Source organism: Myripristis murdjan, chromosome 14 (assembly GCF_902150065.1).
Source record: "Myripristis murdjan chromosome 14, fMyrMur1.1, whole genome shotgun sequence".
Classification (NCBI taxonomy): Eukaryota; Metazoa; Chordata; class Actinopteri; order Holocentriformes; family Holocentridae; genus Myripristis; species Myripristis murdjan.
The window spans coordinates 38,050,429-38,069,130 of record NC_043993.1 but is presented as its reverse complement, the minus strand read 5'-3'; the positions used below and the strand labels follow the sequence as shown (position 1 = coordinate 38,069,130).

At 44.1% G+C, this 18,702-nt stretch overlaps 1 protein-coding gene across 3 annotated transcripts; it reads left to right on the top strand.

Annotated features, from left to right (window-relative positions):
• The first annotated feature begins 2,470 nt into the window (after nucleotides 1–2,470).
• On the top strand, nucleotides 2,471–17,883 carry LOC115370923 (arachidonate 15-lipoxygenase B). Of its 3 annotated transcripts, none has more exons than XM_030067995.1 (16): nucleotides 2,486–2,502; nucleotides 4,453–4,536; nucleotides 5,676–5,855; nucleotides 6,260–6,506; nucleotides 6,973–7,054; nucleotides 8,160–8,249; nucleotides 8,367–8,479; nucleotides 10,380–10,552; nucleotides 11,370–11,513; nucleotides 12,186–12,389; nucleotides 13,604–13,690; nucleotides 14,247–14,416; nucleotides 14,570–14,688; nucleotides 15,602–15,702; nucleotides 15,995–16,165; nucleotides 16,946–17,883. In XM_030067995.1, exons 3-16 carry the CDS (start codon nucleotides 5,697–5,699, stop codon nucleotides 17,123–17,125), a joined length of 2,040 nt encoding a protein of 679 aa, XP_029923855.1. In that variant the 5' UTR covers nucleotides 2,486–2,502; nucleotides 4,453–4,536; nucleotides 5,676–5,696; the 3' UTR covers nucleotides 17,126–17,883. The 3 variants fall into 3 exon arrangements, with proteins under 3 accessions (XP_029923856.1, XP_029923855.1, XP_029923854.1); XM_030067994.1 differs by lacking the exon at nucleotides 2,486–2,502 and adding an exon at nucleotides 4,281–4,326; XM_030067996.1 differs by lacking the exon at nucleotides 4,453–4,536 and having other exon boundaries at nucleotides 2,471–2,502.
• The last annotated feature ends 819 nt before the right edge of the window (nucleotides 17,884–18,702 follow it).

The following is an 18,702-nucleotide window of genomic DNA, read 5'->3' as shown; positions in this document are numbered from 1 at the left end:
CAGCGGCTCCAACACAGCTCCATCAGCATATATATATATATATATATATATATATATATATATATATATATATATATATATGTATGTATATATATATGTATATATATATATATATATATATATATATATATATATATATATATATATGTACAGTACAGGCCAAAAGTTTGGACACACCTTCTCATTCAATAATGTGTTTTCTGTATTTTCATGACTATTTACATTGTAGATTCTCACTGAAGGCATCAAAACTATGAATGAACACATGTGGAGTTATGTACTTAACAAAAAAAGGTGAAATAACTGAAAACATGTTTTATATTCTAGTTTCTTCAAAATAGCCACCCTTTGCTCTGATTACTGCTTTGCACACTCTTGGCTTTCTCTCCATGAGCTTCAAGAGGTAGTCACCTGAAATGGTTTTCCAACAGTCTTGAAGGAGTACCCAGAGGTGTTTAGCACTTGTTGGCCCCTTTGCCTTCACTCTGCGGTCCAGCTCACCCCAAACCATCTGGATTGGGTTCAGGTCCGGTGACTGTGGAGGCCAGGTCATCTGCCGCAGCACTCCATCACTCTCCTTCTTGGTCAAATAGCCCTTACACAGCCTGGAGGTGTGTCTGGGGTCATTGTCCTGTTGAAAAATAAATGATGGTCCAACTAAACGCAAACCGGATGGGATGGCATGTCGCTGCAGGATGCTGTGGTAGCCATGCTGGTTCAGTGTGCCTTCAATTTTGAATAAATCCCCAACAGTGTCACCAGCAAAACAACCCCACACCATCACACCTCCTCCTCCATGCTTCACAGTGGGAACCAGGCATGTGGAATCCATCCGTTCACCTTTTCTGCGTCTCACAAAGACACAGCGGTTGGAACCAAAGATCTCAAATTTGGACTCATCAGACCAAAGCACAGATTTCCACTGGTCTAATGTCCATTCCTTGTGTTTCTTGGCCCAAACAAATCTCTTCTGCTTGTTGCCTCTCCTTAGCAGTGGTTTCCTAGCAGCTATTTGACCATGAAGGCCTGATTGGCGCAGTCTCCTCTTAACAGTTGTTCTAGAGATGGGTCTGCTGCTAGAACTCTGTGTGGCATTTATCTGGTCTCTGATCTGAGCTGCTGTTAACTTGCAATTTCTGAGGCTGGTGACTCGGATGAACTTGTCCTCAGAAGCAGAGGTGACTCTTGGTCTTCCTTTCCTGGGTTGGTCCTCATGTGTGCCAGTTTCGTTGTAGCGCTTGATGGTTTTTGCGACTCCACTTGGGGACACATTTCAAGTTTTTGCAATTTTCCGGACTGACTGACCTTCATTTCTTAAAGTAATGATTGCCACTCGTTTTTCTTTAGTTAGCTGATTGGTTCTTGCCATAATATGAATTTTAACAGTTGTCCAATAGGGCTGTCGGCTGTGTAGTAACCTGACTTCTGCACAGCACAACTGATGGTCCCAACCCCATTGATAAAGCAAGAAATTCCACTAATTAACCCTGACAAGGCACACCTGTGAAGTGAAAACCATTTCAGGTGACTACCTCTTGAAGCTCATTGAGAAAATGCCAAGGGTGTGCAAAGCAGTAATCAGAGCAAAGGGTGGCTATTTTGAAGAAACTAGAATATAAAACATGTTTTCAGTTATTTCACCTTTTTTTGTTAAGTACATAACTCCACATGTGTTCATTCATAGTTTGATTCCTTCAGTTAGAATCTACAATGTAAATAGTCATGAAAATAAAGAAAACGCATTGAATGAGAAGGTGTGTCCAAACTTTTGGCCTGTACTTTATATATATATATATATAATTTTTATATTTATATATTTACTCGATGATGGTTTAATAATTTTATATTAGTTTTTACCTATTTTTACCTATTTTTTGGGGCCCCTGTCAGGCAAGGGCCCTTGGAATTGTCCAAACTTTCCCCCCATATGCGGCGCCCCTGTCCATCAGTGTCTGAAACAACAACCTTATACTGAGGATACGGAAAACTCAAGTCATAAAATGTGTAGAATGTGGTTTATCAAACTTACATTTACATTTTTAATTGAACTTAAAGGCATAAGATAATTATTTTAGGCATTATGTATGACTGATATATTTTTAAATTAACAATAATCTCACATACCCCCTGCGGTGCTCCAGTGTACCACTAGGGGAACGCGTACCCCGTGTTCGAGACCCACTGTCTAACGGTCCAGGTGTCGGTGGGGGCGTGGCTCTGAGCTCACCACCTGGATCAATACTCTGACAGTTTGCTGCAGTATTTTATTAGCGTGTGTATACAAGCTGTTGCTTTTTTGTGACTTGCAGTTTTTTATTGTTATTATTTATTTTTGTTATTTATTGTTATTATTGTTATTTGTTTGTTATTGTTTCTGTCTTTTTACCTTTCAGGGGGAACAGGAAGTGCTGCAGCGGTGGGCGGGGCCGAGCGCACTGTTAATATAAATATGATGTGTGTTGGCTCTGATCGCTGATCTGGAGAGGAAGCATTGCTCTGCAGGTATGTTTACCTGTCTGTCTGTCTGTCTGTGTGTGTGTGTGTGTGTGTGTGTGTGTGTGTGTGTGTGTGTGTGTGTCTGCTTTTCCCTCAGACTGCACTAAAGATTTAAGAAAAGACAAGTAGGAGCGCTGACTGCCAAACTAAACAGGTAGTGGGTATCAGACTCAGAGAAAAGCAAGTTGTTTTTGGATATTCCTTCCTTGAAAATTAAGTAGATAAATAAATACAAAAAGGGGCTGGGAAGTATTCAGCAAAGGGTCTGGAATCCAAAACAGCTCTTTTTGGAGGAGGTTTCCAAAGATCCCAAACACGAGCCGCTGAATTCCAGGGAAATGTGTCTGACGTGATGCACGAGACATGCAGACCTGTTCTATTTGATGTGATTCTGCAGCTATAAAGCAGCAGCATCTTGGCTCCGAGTGTTTCCCTCAGTGTCAGAGTGATGGAGCCTCAGCAGAGACTCAACATGGAGGAGACTCTGTGCTGCTGGAGGGACCAAAGTCAAACCTGGAAGCCGCTTCAGCAGAAATGTGACGTAGAATCAGGTGAACAGGTTCACTGAACACCCGCCAAGAGAGAGGAACTTCAGCTTACCAAAATAAGAGCCGTACTGCAGTTTTCCTACATTTCCACTCGTTCTCTCATGAGTGAATACAATACAACGAGGTCTGTGTGTGTGTGTGTGTGTGTGTGTACCTGGTATTGCTAATGTTGTGGGGACATAAATCTGTTTACACAGTCATGTTGTGGGGACTCGCCTCCCTTATGGGGACAAAAAGACTTGATTTAAAGCTAAGATAACTTTAGGGTTAAGGTTAAGGTTAGGGTTAGGGTTAGTCAGGTAGTGGTTAGGGTTAAGGGTTAAGGTTAGGGTTAAGGGTTAGGGTTAGGGTTAGTCAGGTAGTGGTTAGGGTTAGGTTAAGGTTAGGTTAGGGTTAGGGTTAGGGTTAGTCAGGTAGTGGTTAGGGTTAGGTTAAGGTTAAGGTTAGGGTTAGGGTTAGGGTTAGGCAGGTAGTGGTTAGGGTTAAGGTTAGGGTTAGGTTAGGGTTAGGTTAAGGGTTAGGGTTAGGCAGGTAGTGGTTAGGGTTAAGGTTAGGATAAATCTCCAGGAAATGAATGTAAGTCAATGTAATGTCCCCAGAAGTGATGGAAACCAACGTGTGTGTGTGTGTGTGTGTGTGTCTTAGTTTAAAGTAGCATCATGAAATGCAGCAGGTTACTGATTTACCAGAGACTCATTTGATTATTTTCTCACCTGACAGGGTAAAATGTCAAACCTGAATGTGAATACTGTACTCGAGGAAATGTATGGTGTGTGTGTGTGTGTGTGTGTGTGTGTGTGTGTGTGTGTGTGTGTGTGTGCGTGTGCTGCAGAAGCTCATGCCTCAGATTTGAGAGTGCGAAGGCGGGCAGGTGTGTGTGTGTGTGCATGTGTGTGTGTGTGTGTGTGTGTGTGTGTGTGTGAGGGGGGGCGGGGGCGGCAGCGACACACTCATTTGCAAGTCAAACATCTTGGAAATGAGCACATGAGCTCTTATCACACAACAAGAATCGTGCTGACAGAGCGGCTCTCTGTTCAGCGAGCCTCATCTACAATCTTCCAGGGAACACACTGAACTTTATGTCTTATTTATTTACGGATTATCTAATTTAGTTTATCATGAATTCGCCGCTCAGCTGTAGGTTATTTAAACAGTTGTGGTGAATTTTAAATATCTAGCTGAGACACGCAGGGTGTTAGGATGATGTGGCGCAGAGACAGGATGTTAAACACACAGAGAAGGATATCACTGAGCACATAGAGAAGACAGTACAGTACATGGGGTTAGTATAGCACACACACACAGAGAGTCAACAGAGCTAAACTTGGCTTTGAGCGTGCCGCCGTGCTGTAACTCCCAGTTCTTTTTGTAAAGATAATTTTCTTGGCATCTCTGCTTTATTTGACAGTCACAACAGAGAAAGACAGGACGTCCTGCAGCAAACGGCCTGCAAACCCAGGACACTGCAGTCAGGACTCAGTCTTAATAAGAGGTGTGTGTGTTCTTGTGCAGTGAGATCTCATTGTAAGCGCTCCAGAGCAGAACACCTGATAAAATTAACAGATTAAATTCACTATATTCATTAATTTGTGTAACCACTGTCATCACATGTTCCATGGAACGCAGGTGAGCAGTCGCTTCTCCTCGGGCATCCCCGCTCACACAGCAGACGCACCATCGCTTACCAGTCCCACCAGTTTTTCTTATACTTTTTTTTTTTTTTTTTTTTTTTTTTTTTCAAGGAAGCAAGAACCAGATACAGCAAAGTGAAATGATGTGGTTCCTTGAACAAAAATGTTTTAAAAAATGTAAAAGAAAAACTATTTTCAGGGTTCAGCTTTTCCTCATAATTTTGGGACTTTATAATTTAAGAATAATTGTGAATTCATAAATTTAAAAAAAATTATAAATTACCACTTTAATCTCAGAGAATATCCTTGTTTTTTTTTCTAGGAACGTCACTAACTCTCCCCGGCTTCATAATGTTTTTTGCCCTCTACAATGGCCTTAATATGCTGTCATATAGTGTATTATGGCAATTGTAGGGAGAAAACTGAAGTCCTAAAATTTACAAGAAAAAACCTGAAACAAATAGTTTTCCCCGCTCACACAGCAGGCGCACCATCGCTTACCAGTCCCACCAGTTTATCCCACGGTAACCCTGTTTCGCTGCTGTAGCCCTCCACCTGTCTGACAGTGTGCTGGCCTCTGGTGGTTTGTGCCTCAGTTTAAGACCAAGAGGTCTTCAGTAACGGACAGCTGGGCACCCAGGAACACCTCCAGCTGCGTCTGGACTTTCATCCACAGCAGCTGATTAGGCGACTAATTCTTTTGCAAGCCGGCAGCTCGCTAATCCACTCGAGTGGCCGTGGTGTTTCTGGCAGGGCTGACATTTGACAACGCGTGTCATTGGTTGAAGCACACCGTGTCACACACTTTCAGCACGCAGTTTGAATCAGCTGTTTCCTCCGCAGCTCCGTCACTTTGAGATTTGGCTCGAAGAAACAAACTTTGCTGTAGCTGCTTGCCTCTTTTCAGGTTGGCGACCTGAAGCCTCTGTTCTCTGCTCTGGCTTCATGTCTCTGTTTGTGTGCGTCGTCCTAACCCTCCTCGTCCCTCTGTCGTCCCCAGCCGAGTCACTTCCTGTCCAGCATGGCGAGTTCCTGCCAGGAGTTTGAGGTGGTGGTCCACACCTCGCCTGACCCCGCCTCCGGAACCTACAGCCTCCTGAGGCTCAGCCTGATTGGCTCTGAGGGCGAGACTCCGCCCCTCACTGTGAACGAGGCCGACCAGCATCTCGTACCTGGATCGGTGGGTTTCCTACTTCCAGTAAAAACAGCTCTTAGTTTTGTTTTTGAAGACGTTTTTGTTTTTGTGATTTTTTAAAGGTACCTTATGTTGTATTATGATTCTTTAGCACCATCTAGTGCTCAGCAGTGATAACGAGTGTCATGCTGAGGAAATCAGAAGTCAGAATCGACACACAGGCCCTGGCAGCTCTCAGCTCAGGTGTCAACAGCAGCAGTGTGTCCTCGGTCTGTCTCTCAGGACATTCAGAGTCCTGGGACGCTTTTGTCCACATCACATTAGAGGTGTAAACAGACATGTGACCCAGGATGCATTGAAGGACTTTTTTATTTCTCAATTGATCTCAAAAATGTGTCACCAACTGAAGTGTTGTACTGTAACGCTGACGTGTCGTCCTGTCCTGTCAGAGCTGCGTGGTCCGGGTTCGGCCCAGCGGGACGCTGGGCCGCCTGCTGCTGGTCCGGCTGAGGCTCGAGCCTCGGCCCGGCTTCCCCGACCTGGACTGGCACTGCCGCCGGGTGGAGGTCCGCCGGCTGGCTGACGGACAGGCCGAGCAGGAAGGGGCGGGGCCTGAGGATCCGGAGGTGGAGGCGTTCATGTGTGAGCGCTGGCTGCGGTCAGCAGATGGCGACATGGAGCTGCGGAGCGGAGAGAGTAAGATCATTGACACTGTTGATGTTTCTGCTTCTTGATCCCCTTCACACGTCTTCAGATATTTAACTTTACTGGTACAACAGCATATTAGGGCCACTGTAGGGAGAAAAAACACAGAGCTGGGGAGGGTAATATTCTGAGAAAAAAAAATTAAAATTTCCGAGATTAAAGACTCTTAAAAACTCTGATATTCTGTGACATTTAAGTAGTACATTTATGATTAAAAAAAACCACCACCCCCACCCTCCACCGCTCATTTGTTGTCCCTCCTTTCAATCGCCCTAATACACCATTGCAGACTAATTTCACCTGGTGGTCAAATAAACCGCTGTACAAACAAGCTGTTAGGTCGTTTTTCACTGGAGGACAGGAAACGTGGGGACCAAGATGTCTGGAAACATCTAAACACTAATGATGATGATGATGATGATGATGATGATGATGATGATACCCTTGTTGCTGTCAGTGTGTCTGCTGAGCGAGGAGACGGAGGAGAAACTGAGGCAGCAGCGGAGCGGTCAGCTGCAGCGACAACAGGAACGCATCAGGTAACAGGACGTCCAAATTCTCTAAAGCAGGCGGCGATTTTCTGAACAGGAAGACAGTCCACTGGAAGCCCCTGTATGAAGCCCAGCCGTGCTGCTTCCAATGAGCTTTCATGATTTAAACGTTGTGTACAGGCTCAGCAGATGAGATGAAGCTTGGTTGCTAAAAGTTGAGTACTGGGTAATTTGAGTAATTAGCATAATGAGCTAATTAATCACCAACAACTGGAAATGGCTATAATTTAGCTTCTAGTTAAGTTGGAAAGGAGATCTAAGAGTCTAAATCCATATTTGTGATGTCCAGAAGTAAAAAAAAAAAAAAAAAAAAAAAACATAAAAATGAAGTTTCACCAGAAATAAAGATAAACAATTTCTATGTGTTATACCAATAATTTTAAAAAAGTAAAAGAAAAAGAAACATAATATAGCATAGCATTTTGACAGCGATGCAGCCAGAAAGTAGATCCGGCAGGTAGGAAACTTCCACATAGCAAAATAGTACTGGGAAGAAACAAACAGAAAAGAAGAAACAATACTTAAACTAATAATTGTAAATACAATTATGGAAAAAAAATGGGTACCAGGAGTTGTTATTTTTTATATTGTCATGTTCTTCTTTGTTGGTGTTGGTTTCTGTGCTGAAAGTGTTATTTTATTGTTGTTATTTTGCTGTTTTGCTGTGGAAGTGAATGGAGAGACACAAATCCAGTGTTGTGGATTAGCAACTAATGAGGAGATTTCAGCAGCAAGAGGACTCTGAACTACAACGGCATATTAGGATCGACATAGGGGGAAAAAGACATTGTGGAGCTGTGGGAGGCCGAGAAAAAACCATCTAGTCGTACATTTACAAGAAAAAAACTCACAAATTTGTGATTTCCTTTCATTCCATAAATTTCCTTGTTACTAAATGCTCAATTTTTTTGAGTTTTTTTCCTGTAAATTTGTGACTTAAATTTTGGAAATTCTGAGCTTTTTCTCTGAATATTACCGCCTCTGCCCAGTTATGTATTTTTTTTTCTCCCTACAATGGCCCTGATAAGCCATCGTACATGCCACACACAAAGAACCAGACCTCACCCCTCTGTTGTTTCTGTGCCTCCTGCAGGTGGCGCTGTTTCGTCGACGGCGCTCCGCACTGTGTGGACGTGAGCAGCCTCAGCGAGCTCGACCCCAACCTCCGCTACGGCCACCAGAGGTGAGGACACATGGCGGTGAGCGTGGCAGCCAATCACAGCACGGGGATACTCAGTACGGCAGGAGTAATGTGTGTGTGTGTGTGTGTGTGTGTGTGTGTGTGTGTGTGTGTTTGCAGCGCTGTCGATCTGCAGTACCTGCGAGGTTTCACCGGCCGGGTCGACAGCTGGACGAGCTTCACCGAGCTGCAGACGCTGTTCGCCCTCAACGCCAAAAACAACCACATCGCAAGTAGGAAAACCAACTGGAGCAGGGCGGGAACCTTTAGCCTATCAACAATAATAATAATAATAAATTACAATCATACTTAATTTATAGTGCACCATTCATACAGGGGGTGTGGCTCAGCGTGCTTTACAATAAAGTGAAAAAACAAGGGACCAAAACAGGCGAATTGATGTGCAAATCCTGTGTGATAAACCCAGGTAAATCACCTGAAAACCAAAGAGCAGAGGCAGTAAAACAAATGTCAGTAAGATGCATGAAAGATGGAGGCAAAGCAAATTAAGATTTAGAAACAGTAAGATATGTATAAACAAAAGGAAGAGAATGTAAAACAGAGGACGTAAAAACAATAAAATATGTAATAGAACAATAAAAGAATAAAACAAAGGAAGTGTGACAGCTGAAAGCGATGTTGAATGAATAGGTTTTCAGTTGTGGTTTAAAAATGTTCACAGAGCCCGTCTTATGTACGATGGCAGATTAGGGCCATGGTAGGGTGAGGAAAAAATGGAGATGGAGAAGGGGGGGTAATATTCAGAGAAAAAAAACTTAAAATTTTCAAGATTAAAGTCGTAAATTTACAAGACAAAAACATGAAAATTCTAAAATCGTAAAGTCACAAATTTGCAAGAAAATTCTGAGACTGAAGACCTAAATTCATGAGAAAAAACCTCTCAAAGTTATTTAGTTTCACTGTTTTTTCTCATAAATTTACGAGTTCTTTGCCACTTTAATCTCAGACAATGTCAACGTTTTTTTCTCGTGAGGTCACAAATTTAATCTAAGATTTTTTTTTTTCTTGGAATATCACCCCCACGTCTCCCCCGGCTCTGTAGTTTTCCTCTGTAGATGATAATCCTGCTCCTCCTGCAGGGGGCGCTGCAGAGGCCGAGCAGAGTGTTGGCTCTGTAGATGATAATCCTGCTCCTCCTGCAGGGGGCGCTGCAGAGGCTGAGCAGAGTGTCGGCTCTGTAGATGATAATCCTGCTCCTCCTGCAGGGGGCGCTGCAGAGGCTGAGCAGAGTGTCGGCTCTGTAGATGATAATCCTGCTCCTCCTGCAGGGGGCGCTGCAGAGGCTGAGCAGAGTGTCGGCTCTGTAGATGATAATCCTGCTCCGCCTGCAGGGGGCGCTGCAGAGGCTGAGCAGAGTGTCGGCTCTGTAGATGATAATCCTGCTCCTCCTGCAGGGGGCGTTGCAGAGGCTGAGCAGAGTGTCGGCTCTGTAGATGATAATCTGCTCCTCCTGCAGGGGGCGCTGCAGAGGCTGAGCAGAGTGTCGGCTCTGTAGATGATAATTCTGCTCCTCCTGCAGGGGGCGCTGCAGAGGCCGAGCAGAGTGTCGGCTCTGTAGATGATAATCTGCTCCTCCGCTGCTTCAGAAGCTCCACATTTCTCTGAGCTCAGAGGAAGGAAATGTGGAACATTTAGGAAGCAGATGATTGGTTCTCCTGTGGTTCTGCAGCCAGTCAGCAGCACAGAGCCTCAATGCCAGTGCTAATCTGCTCAAACTCACAGCATTTCACAGCCATGGATTATAATCTCAGTTTATAATCCTGTCTGCAGCAGAAATATGGACAGGAACAGTCCAGTTACTGATCAATATCTGGATCAAATGGACTGATCAGTTTAGAGCCTTTAGCCTCACTGGCCCACACAGATTCTGCTGTTTAGCTCAGTGCTGCCCCCGCTGGACACAACACTGACCTGCAGGCTGTTTAGCTCAGTGCTGCCCCCGCTGGACACAACACTGACCTGCAGGCTTGGTCTCTGTCTCACAGCAGCTTTAAATCTCTGCAGGCTTTTGTACAGTCCAGTGTGTGTGTGTGTGTGTGTGTGTGTGTGTGTGTGTGTGTGTGTGTGTGTGTGTGTGTGTGTGTGTGTGTGTGTGTGTGTGTGCACTCTCAGAGTACGTTCAGGCTCACTGGAGAGACGACTGGTTTTTTGGGTATCAGTGTGTGAACGGCTGTAACCCGCTGCTGCTGCGCCGCACTCGCCTGCTGCCCCCCCGCCTGGCCGTCACGCCCGACATGCTCCGCCCCTTCCTGCCTGAGGGCTCCTCTCTGGAGCAGGAGCTGGAGGTGCGCACACACACACACACACACACACACACACAGGTACATTAAATTGTCTCCTGTTATAGTCACAGTGAAATGAAAAATGACCTGGTTAACTCATTTTTCATGTCATAATAATCACCTGTTTAGCAACAAGCTCCAGAAAGGTCATTTTTATTTTCCTGTATTTTCATGTCAAAAAAAAAAAAAAAAAAACCTGCAGAAATGTACTTGGAAGTCAAATCAACAAAACCAAAAGTCCAGTCAGGGAGCATCAGAGGCAAAATTATTATCGTTAATGAAAATGAAAGCTGTGAAAAAACATTTTCATTAACTCTAACAAAAAAAAAAAAAAAAAAAAAAAATGAGGCTTTACAAAAAACTGATAATAACTGAAACTATATTGTTAAACAAATTAAAATTATAGAGAAAATGTTTATCTCATCCCTGACAAATAACCCATACTACAAAAAAGACTGAAACTAAAACTAAAACTAATGAGAACTAAACTAAAACTAAGCTTTTTCAACAAATAAAGAATAAACTAAACTAGTGAACCAGCTTTAACAACTGAAAACAAAAAGTCAAATGAAATAAAAATAAAAATAAATGAAAAATACAAAGTTATATAAGCCTTGGTTTGGTGTCATGTGACTGAAAACTGAACACACGACTGAACTTCTGTCCTGCTGTGTGTGACATGTGTGTGTGTGTGTGTGTGTGTGTGTGTGTGACGTGCATGTGACGTGTGTATGATGTGTGTGACGTGTGTGTGTGTGTGTGTGTGTGACGTGCATGTGACATGTGTGTGATGTGTGTGATGTGTGTGTGTGTGCGGCAGCGAGGCAGTGTGTACCTGCTGGACTACGAGCTCCTGGACGGCGTCCCGGCCAACGTGGTGAACGGGCGGCAGACGTTCCTCTGCGCTCCGCTCTGCCTGCTGCACCTGGACGGGCGGGGTCGCCTGCAGCCCGTCGCCATCCAGGTGAGCCGAGCCGCCGGCGGGTACGGAGGCACGTTAGGGCCACAGTAACAGAGAGTGTGTGTCTGTGTGTGTGTGTGATTAAAGTGGTACATTTACAAGAAAAAACTAACAAATTTATGAGAAAAAACTGTGAATTAGTGAATTAGTATGTGATTATAAACTTTACAAGAAAAAAATTCTATGAAGTTGAAGTGATTAAATTTACAAGAAAAAAACTCAGATTCTTAAATTATAAAATCACAAATTTAGAAAAAGAAAAAAGTTTCTCTATTTCTTTTACTTTTTTAAACTTTTTGGTCGAGGAACCACCTGGTTTCACTCCGCGAGGTCGGATCAGTGCAGACGCTGCCGCTGCCGTGTATTACTCCTGCAGTTAATGACCTCATCAAATTAATCAAATTATCCTGTGTCAGACATTGAAAACATGTCATCCTGTTCATTTATGCTTACCCACTATATTAGGAAAAGCATAAAAACAATGTTAATCCTTTATTTAGAGACGTTAAACACTGAAAGGAGTCAAATCGACCCCAAAGATAACAGGTGGGTTGAACGGCTGAAAACTGCTTGCACTCACCTGTGCAAAGACATCAAAAGCACAGCCTCTTCTCAGAATTAACACCGCATTAGTCAATCAATCAATCTGCTAACCAGTCGATCAATAATCTCCAGTTGCAGCAGACCCCCGGCCCTCACAACCCCGTCTTCCTGCCCTCCGACCCCGCCTGTGATTGGCTGCTGGCGAAGATGTGGGTGCAGTGTTGTGACTTCCAGTGCCACCAGCTGGTCTCCCATTACCTGCAGACCCACATGCTGGGCGAGCTGTGCTGCACCGCCACCCTCAGGCAACTGCCGGAAGTGCACCCGCTGCACCAGGTAGGCCTGCAGAGTGTGGATACCCGACCCGAGCCCGTCGGCATTTTTTGTGACCACTGAGCAAACCATGTACTGCTTGGTTTTCTATCAAAGGTAAAATAACCCCAAACATGTACCTGAATTACTAAAACCATTCAGCCTGCATCTAAAATTGACTTAATTCTGGACTTAATTCAGGAAACAGAATCAAAAATTCAGGACAGAAACACCACCAGATGGAGAAAGGCCTGGATAGTGGCAACCAGATGAGCCCAAAAGGAACTAGAAAAGCTGGAGACTGATACCATTAACATGGACCAGCAGAATTCGGCCTGACTGCTGGACTCCAAAACTAAAGCTCTCCTAATCCAAATTCCCAAAATGGTTGCCTTATTCACCATGGGGACAAATTCAAAAACTGGCAATTGAAACCAAGCCGTCCATTTCCAGTCATTGGTGACTCAAACATCCCCAGACTGCCCGGCAAACTGGGCTCCTAACCAGGACCCAAGGTAATCCATGCAATTAACATTATCAAGAGGAGGATCCTGCTGCGGCAGAGCTATGCAAAGCTACGCTCTGGACAAAAGTATGGCGTCTCCACAAAATACAACTAAACAGGTACAAACAGGTACAAACACTCTAGATACATTTCCAGAGACTGAGATACTCTTCCCATGGTGAAACTATTCTGCAAAATCAATGGACTTTTCCTGTCAAAACAGAAAACCTGCAAAAATTACTGGTTTGTTTGAAACTAGACCCTAACCAATCCAGACCCTAATCTTAACCATTTCGAACTGGGATTTAAATAATACATTCGACCCTAACCACAACCTGATCCCAACCTTAACCAAACTTAAACTAGGCCCAAAGCAATCCAAACCCTTACCTTAACCATTTGAGGAGAACCCTGATCATAACCTGAGCCTAACCAGAACCAAATCCAGATCCTAAATAATTTCCAAATCAGACACAAACAACCTAAACCCTAATCTTAATTAGGTCAGAGTGGAAATAAATAACACATTATCAACATAATCCAATCCTAATCCTAACTGGACTCCCACAAGGCGTGGACAGTATGAGGGGAACACTTCCTTATTATTTGTTTCTCCTATAATAATTCGATATGAACGTCTCCTTCCAACTGGCCTCGGGTGGATTTGCAATTTCCAGAGTTTTACAAAACAAAATCCTGTCTGTTCTCTCTGATTGGCTGTTGTCTGGATCAGCTGCTGATGCCGCATGTCAGGTCGTCGCTGCAGATCAACGTCCAGGCCAGAGCGTCTCTGCTGGCTGCCAACGGCGTCTTTGATAAGGTACGTCCATCTGTGTGAGGACTGGTTCCTCTGGTTCCCCTGGTTCCTCTGGCTCCTCTAGTGGCTTTGGTTCCACTAATTAATCTGGCTGCCCAGTTCTTCTGCTTCCTCTGGTCCTCTTGGTTCCCCTGGTTTTCCTGGCTTTGCTGGCTTCTTTGGTGTCTCTGGTTCCTCTGATTCGCCCTGTTATTTCTGGTTCTCCTGGTAATCCTGGTTCATCAGTCCCCCCGGTTTCATTGGTTCCCCTGGTTCTCCTTGTTCTCCTGCTTGTACTGGTTCTTCTGGTCCGCCTGGTTCCCCTGGTTCTCTTTGTTCTCCTGGTGGCTCTGGCTCTTCTAGTTCTCCTGGGTCCCCTGGTTACTTTACTCCCCCTGGTTCCTCTGGTTCCTCTTTTTCTCCTGGCAATCCTGATTCTCATTGTTCTCCTGGTTCCTTTGGTTCCTCTGGTTCCTCTTTTTTGCCTGTTTTTTTCTGGTTCCTCCGTTTCTCCTGTTTCCTCTGGTTCCTTTGTTTCTCTTGGTTCCTGTGATTCTCCTGGTTCCTCTCTTGGTTTTAGGCGATCGGTTGTGGTCTGGAGGCGGTGCCGGTGGTGTTGTCCCGGGCGGCGGCGAGGCTTCGTTACCGCTCTCTGTGCGTCCCAGACGACGTGGCCGACCGCGGCGTGGACCAGCTGCCGCACAGCCTCTACGCCCAGGACGCCCTGAGGGTCTGGGACGCCCTGCACAGGTGAACCAACGCACCCCAACCTGCCACTCACCTCACCCCACCTCATTCTACCTCACCTGAGGAAAAACACTGAAGATGAGGCTGAATGACATGAGTGTGAGTGTGTGTGTGTGTGTGTGTGTGTGTGTGTGTGTGTGTGTGTGTGTGTGTCAGGTTTGTGTCAGGGTGGATCGATCTGTTTTACGCTGCAGACGAACAGGTGCAGGTGGACTGTGAGCTGCAGAACTGGATCAGAGAGATCCACACCCACGGCTTCAACCAGCCAGACTCAGGTCAGTGTGTGTGTGTGTGTGTGTGTGTGTGTGTGTGTGTGTGTATGTGCGTGTGTGTGTGTGTGTGTGTGTGTGTGTGTGTGTGTGTGTGTGTGTGTGTGTGTGTATGTGCGTGTGTGTGTGTGTGTGTGTGTGTGTGTGTGTGTGTGTGTGTGTGTGTGTGTGTGTGTGTTCATCCCAATATGTATGGCATCTCCTATCTTAGACAGAAAATGTCCGATTGTCTGTAAAAGTCACAAATGTACAAGAAAATAAATTTGAATACTCTCTTAAACTCATAAATTTATAAGAAAAAACTCACAAATTTATAAGAAAAAAAATCAAGAATTCTGAGATTATATAGTCACAAATTTAGGATTGATTTAATTTACGTTTCTCTTTTGCTTTCTTTTCTTTTTTATGCTCCGGGAACCAAGAACCAAGAACCAAGAACCAGATTCAGTAAAATTGAGCCATGTGGTTTCTTGACCAAAACAATTTTTTTTAAAGTAAAGAAAAAATATTTTTCAGTTTTTCCCTCATATTTTTGTGACTTCATAATCTCAGAATTATTGTAAAATTGTAAATAAAAAAAAATAAAAAATTTACCACTTTAATCTCAGAGAATGTCTCCCCCCTCCCACATCTCCATTATGTTTTTTTGTGTATAAGGGCCATTGTAAAGGGAAAAAAAGGCACAAATTTATGAGAAAAAAAACTCTTGTAAAAATAGTTTTTGCAAAGACTTAATCATCTCAGAATTTGCGTTTTTTCCTTGTATATTTACCACTTTAATCTAAGAGAACATCCAAGTCTTCTTCTTGTAAACTGACGACTTTAGTCTCTGGGAGTATTTTTTTTTTTTTTTTTACCCCCAGTGGAGGTAAAGGTGTGTGTGCTGGTCTCAGTGTGTCTCGGTGTGTTTTGCTCGCAGGTTTTCCTCAGTGTTTCCAGACCAAAGCAGAAGTGAGTCGCTTCGTCACGGCGCTCGTTTTCTGCTGCTCGGCGTTGCACGCCGCCGTCAACTTCTCCCAGGTACCTCACGCCCCCTGACACCTTCCTGTACGGAGGTCTGATGATTTTATTGTGTTTTTGTTTGCATTCTTTAATGTTTGTGTTGTTTTAAAAGCTGGACGCCAACAGACAGACACGTGTTCTTTACCACCTCAGTGTCTTTTTCCACAGTACGATGGATTAGTGCAATTGTAGGGAAAAATGCCCCTCTCTCTCTCTCTCTCTCTCTCTCTCTCTCTCTCTCTCTCTCTCTCTCTCTCTCTCTCTCTCTCTCTCTCTTTCTCTCTCTCTCTCTCTCTCTCTCTCTCTCCAGCTGGACTTCAGTCTCTGGATGCCGAACCGCCCGGCCGCCATGTTCCGTCCTCCTCCGCAGGAGAAAGGCGGCGTGACGGAGGCAGACCTCCTGTCCTTGCTGCCGGACGTGGGCTCGTCGTGCAGCGTGCTGGCCACCCTGACGCTGCTGGCTCAGCCGTCCAGAGACTTCGTGAGGCCGCTCGCTCCTCTTGTTCTTTCACTCTTTCATTTTTCACTCTTTATTCCCTGTTTGGATCCTGATCAGCTTCCAGAAGGCGGTCGCTCGTCTTCCTGGGCTCCGCGCAAAAGCAATAAAAACCAAACAAATCAGACTCTATCAATAACACAAAAAGACAAAAACAAGGCCAAATGTAGTCAGCCAATAAGCCAAATAACTCTACATATAAAACAAAAAACTAGTAACCCTGCAATGAAAAGAAAAGTGAGTTGTTTGACATGCAGTAATAAAAGCAAAAAAGTTAAAAACCAAATTAAATCAGAAATTCTGAAACAGAAAAAAAACACAGTAATATCTATAAGAAATTAATTTGGTACTTTTGGTAGTTTTTAGGCTAACATGCAGTAAACCAATGAGAGCGCCTTTAACAGCCAGGTGAGTCACACCTTGGTGGGCTGCTGTTCATTTGGCTACAGCTCATTTTCAGAGCAACACGCCCCGGAGCTCTGCTGCTGCAGGTGTGTCTCACCTCAGGCTCCGCCTCCTTCAGACGCCACAGATGTTGGACCTTCTGTCAGCACAACTTAGAGAAGCAGTGATTTCTTTGCAGTGGCTCTGAGCCGTCAGCAAGTAGTTTTGTAATCTCAGTCAGCTGATCGTGTTCAGGTTATAAAAAATGTGTGGAGATTTTCTTTTTTCATTCAGGAACAAACACGTCGTGCATGATTCTGCAGGAAATCTGAATTGCAGGTGTTGTGCGTTCTCTGAGGCCGCCTCCTGTCTCCCTGCCAGGTTTCTCTGTGTGATTACCAGGACGCCGCGTTCAGGAGCGGCGCCCCCCGCAGGCTGGTGGAGGACGTGCAGGCTGAGCTGAGGGCCATTTCTGATGACATCACAGAGCGGAACAGGAAGCTGGAGCTGCCGTACCCGTACCTCTGTCCCACAAACATCGAGAACAGTGTGGCTATTTAAAGTTAAATTTATGGCAAAAAATGCCAAATTTTCTCTATCATCATATACAACTAATAATAAAATTAAATTCCATAATCCTTCCCCCTCATTCACCCTGGGACGTGGCCACGCTTCACATTCATGCACCTGGGAGCTACGCTTTAAAAAATAATCTCACCTTCAGTCTCGTCTTTGTGTTCAAATGTTGTTTTCCTTCAAAAAAAGGTCAAAAGTCTGCCAGCGGGATGAGATAATCCCAACTAACGTCCCCAAATCCCCCGGCCTTAATCAGTTTGTTTCCAGAATTTGTCATTTTCTTGATCCGAGAGGCTGATCTGCTTTGCTCTGCTGTGTCTCTGCACATTTATACTCGTTTGATCCTGAAACGAGTCAAAACTGCATTGGAAACCAGTGGGATTATCTCCTCCCACTGGCAGATTTTTGACCTTGTTGGAGGAAAAACTGGATTTGAACGGCGAGGCTGAGACCGAGGGACGTGGAGACGCTTCTGCCTCGCTGCAGCTCGACTGATGTCATGTGGTTTTAAAGTCTGATTTGCTTTTCTTAAAACAATCTGGGGTTAGGGTTAGGGTTAGGGTTAGGGTTAGCTTCCTCTGATTCCAATCAAATTCAGATTCTTTTGATTCTTTTCATTTTTTTTCATTGTGACCCTTTCACTGCACTTCACCTGCTTTCCCCAAACTGTCATATGACAGTGTCATAACATGTCATCCTGATCTCTTTATTCTGTAATTCAATAAAATGAAATCCCTGCAGGATCCCTGTGTTTATTGCATGACTTCAGTCCCTGAATGTTTTTGCTGGCTGTGGTGTGATGAGCAGCAGAAGCTACTCCAAGACTCTGACTTTGACATCAGTGAGGTTCCAGCAGCTCTTCCCCGGCCAGCGGCCCCTCAGCAGGCCTCCATCAGACACGAGGGGCCAGCCAGTCTCTCCCGGATTTCTTTCTTTTTTTCTTTCTTTGCGAAACTGCCTTTCCATGGATTAAAGTCGATTATTTCCTCTATCAGCTCAAGAAACTCTAAGTGGAAACTCACCTTCTATTTGGCCGTCAGCATCCTCACCACATCCTCAACACTCAAACACAAAGTACAACACATCGCCAATACATCCTCCAATCATTAGCTCCTCCTCCATCACGTCTTCCAGTTGCTGCACTGCAAAACCTCAACATCTTTCCAAGATTATTTGTCTTATTTCAAGTCAAAAATGTCTTATTACTAGTCAAAATATCTCATTACACTTAAAATAAGACATGATCACCTCAGAAGTAACTTGTTTTTAGACAATTGTCTCTTGTTTCAAGTGAATATTTGCTTGTTTCATTGGCAAAATTTGTTTCTTGTTTCTAGCTCATTTTCACTTATTTCAAATGAATTTTCACTTTTTCCACTGGCAAATTTTGCCAGTGAAACAAGCAAATTTTCACTTGTTTCAAGTGAATTTTCACTTGAAACAAGTGAAAATTGTCTAAAAACAAGTTTCTTCTGAGGTGATCATGTCTTATTTTAAGTGTAATGAGATATTTTGACTAGGAATAAGACATTTTTGACTTGAAATAAGACAATCTTGGTAAG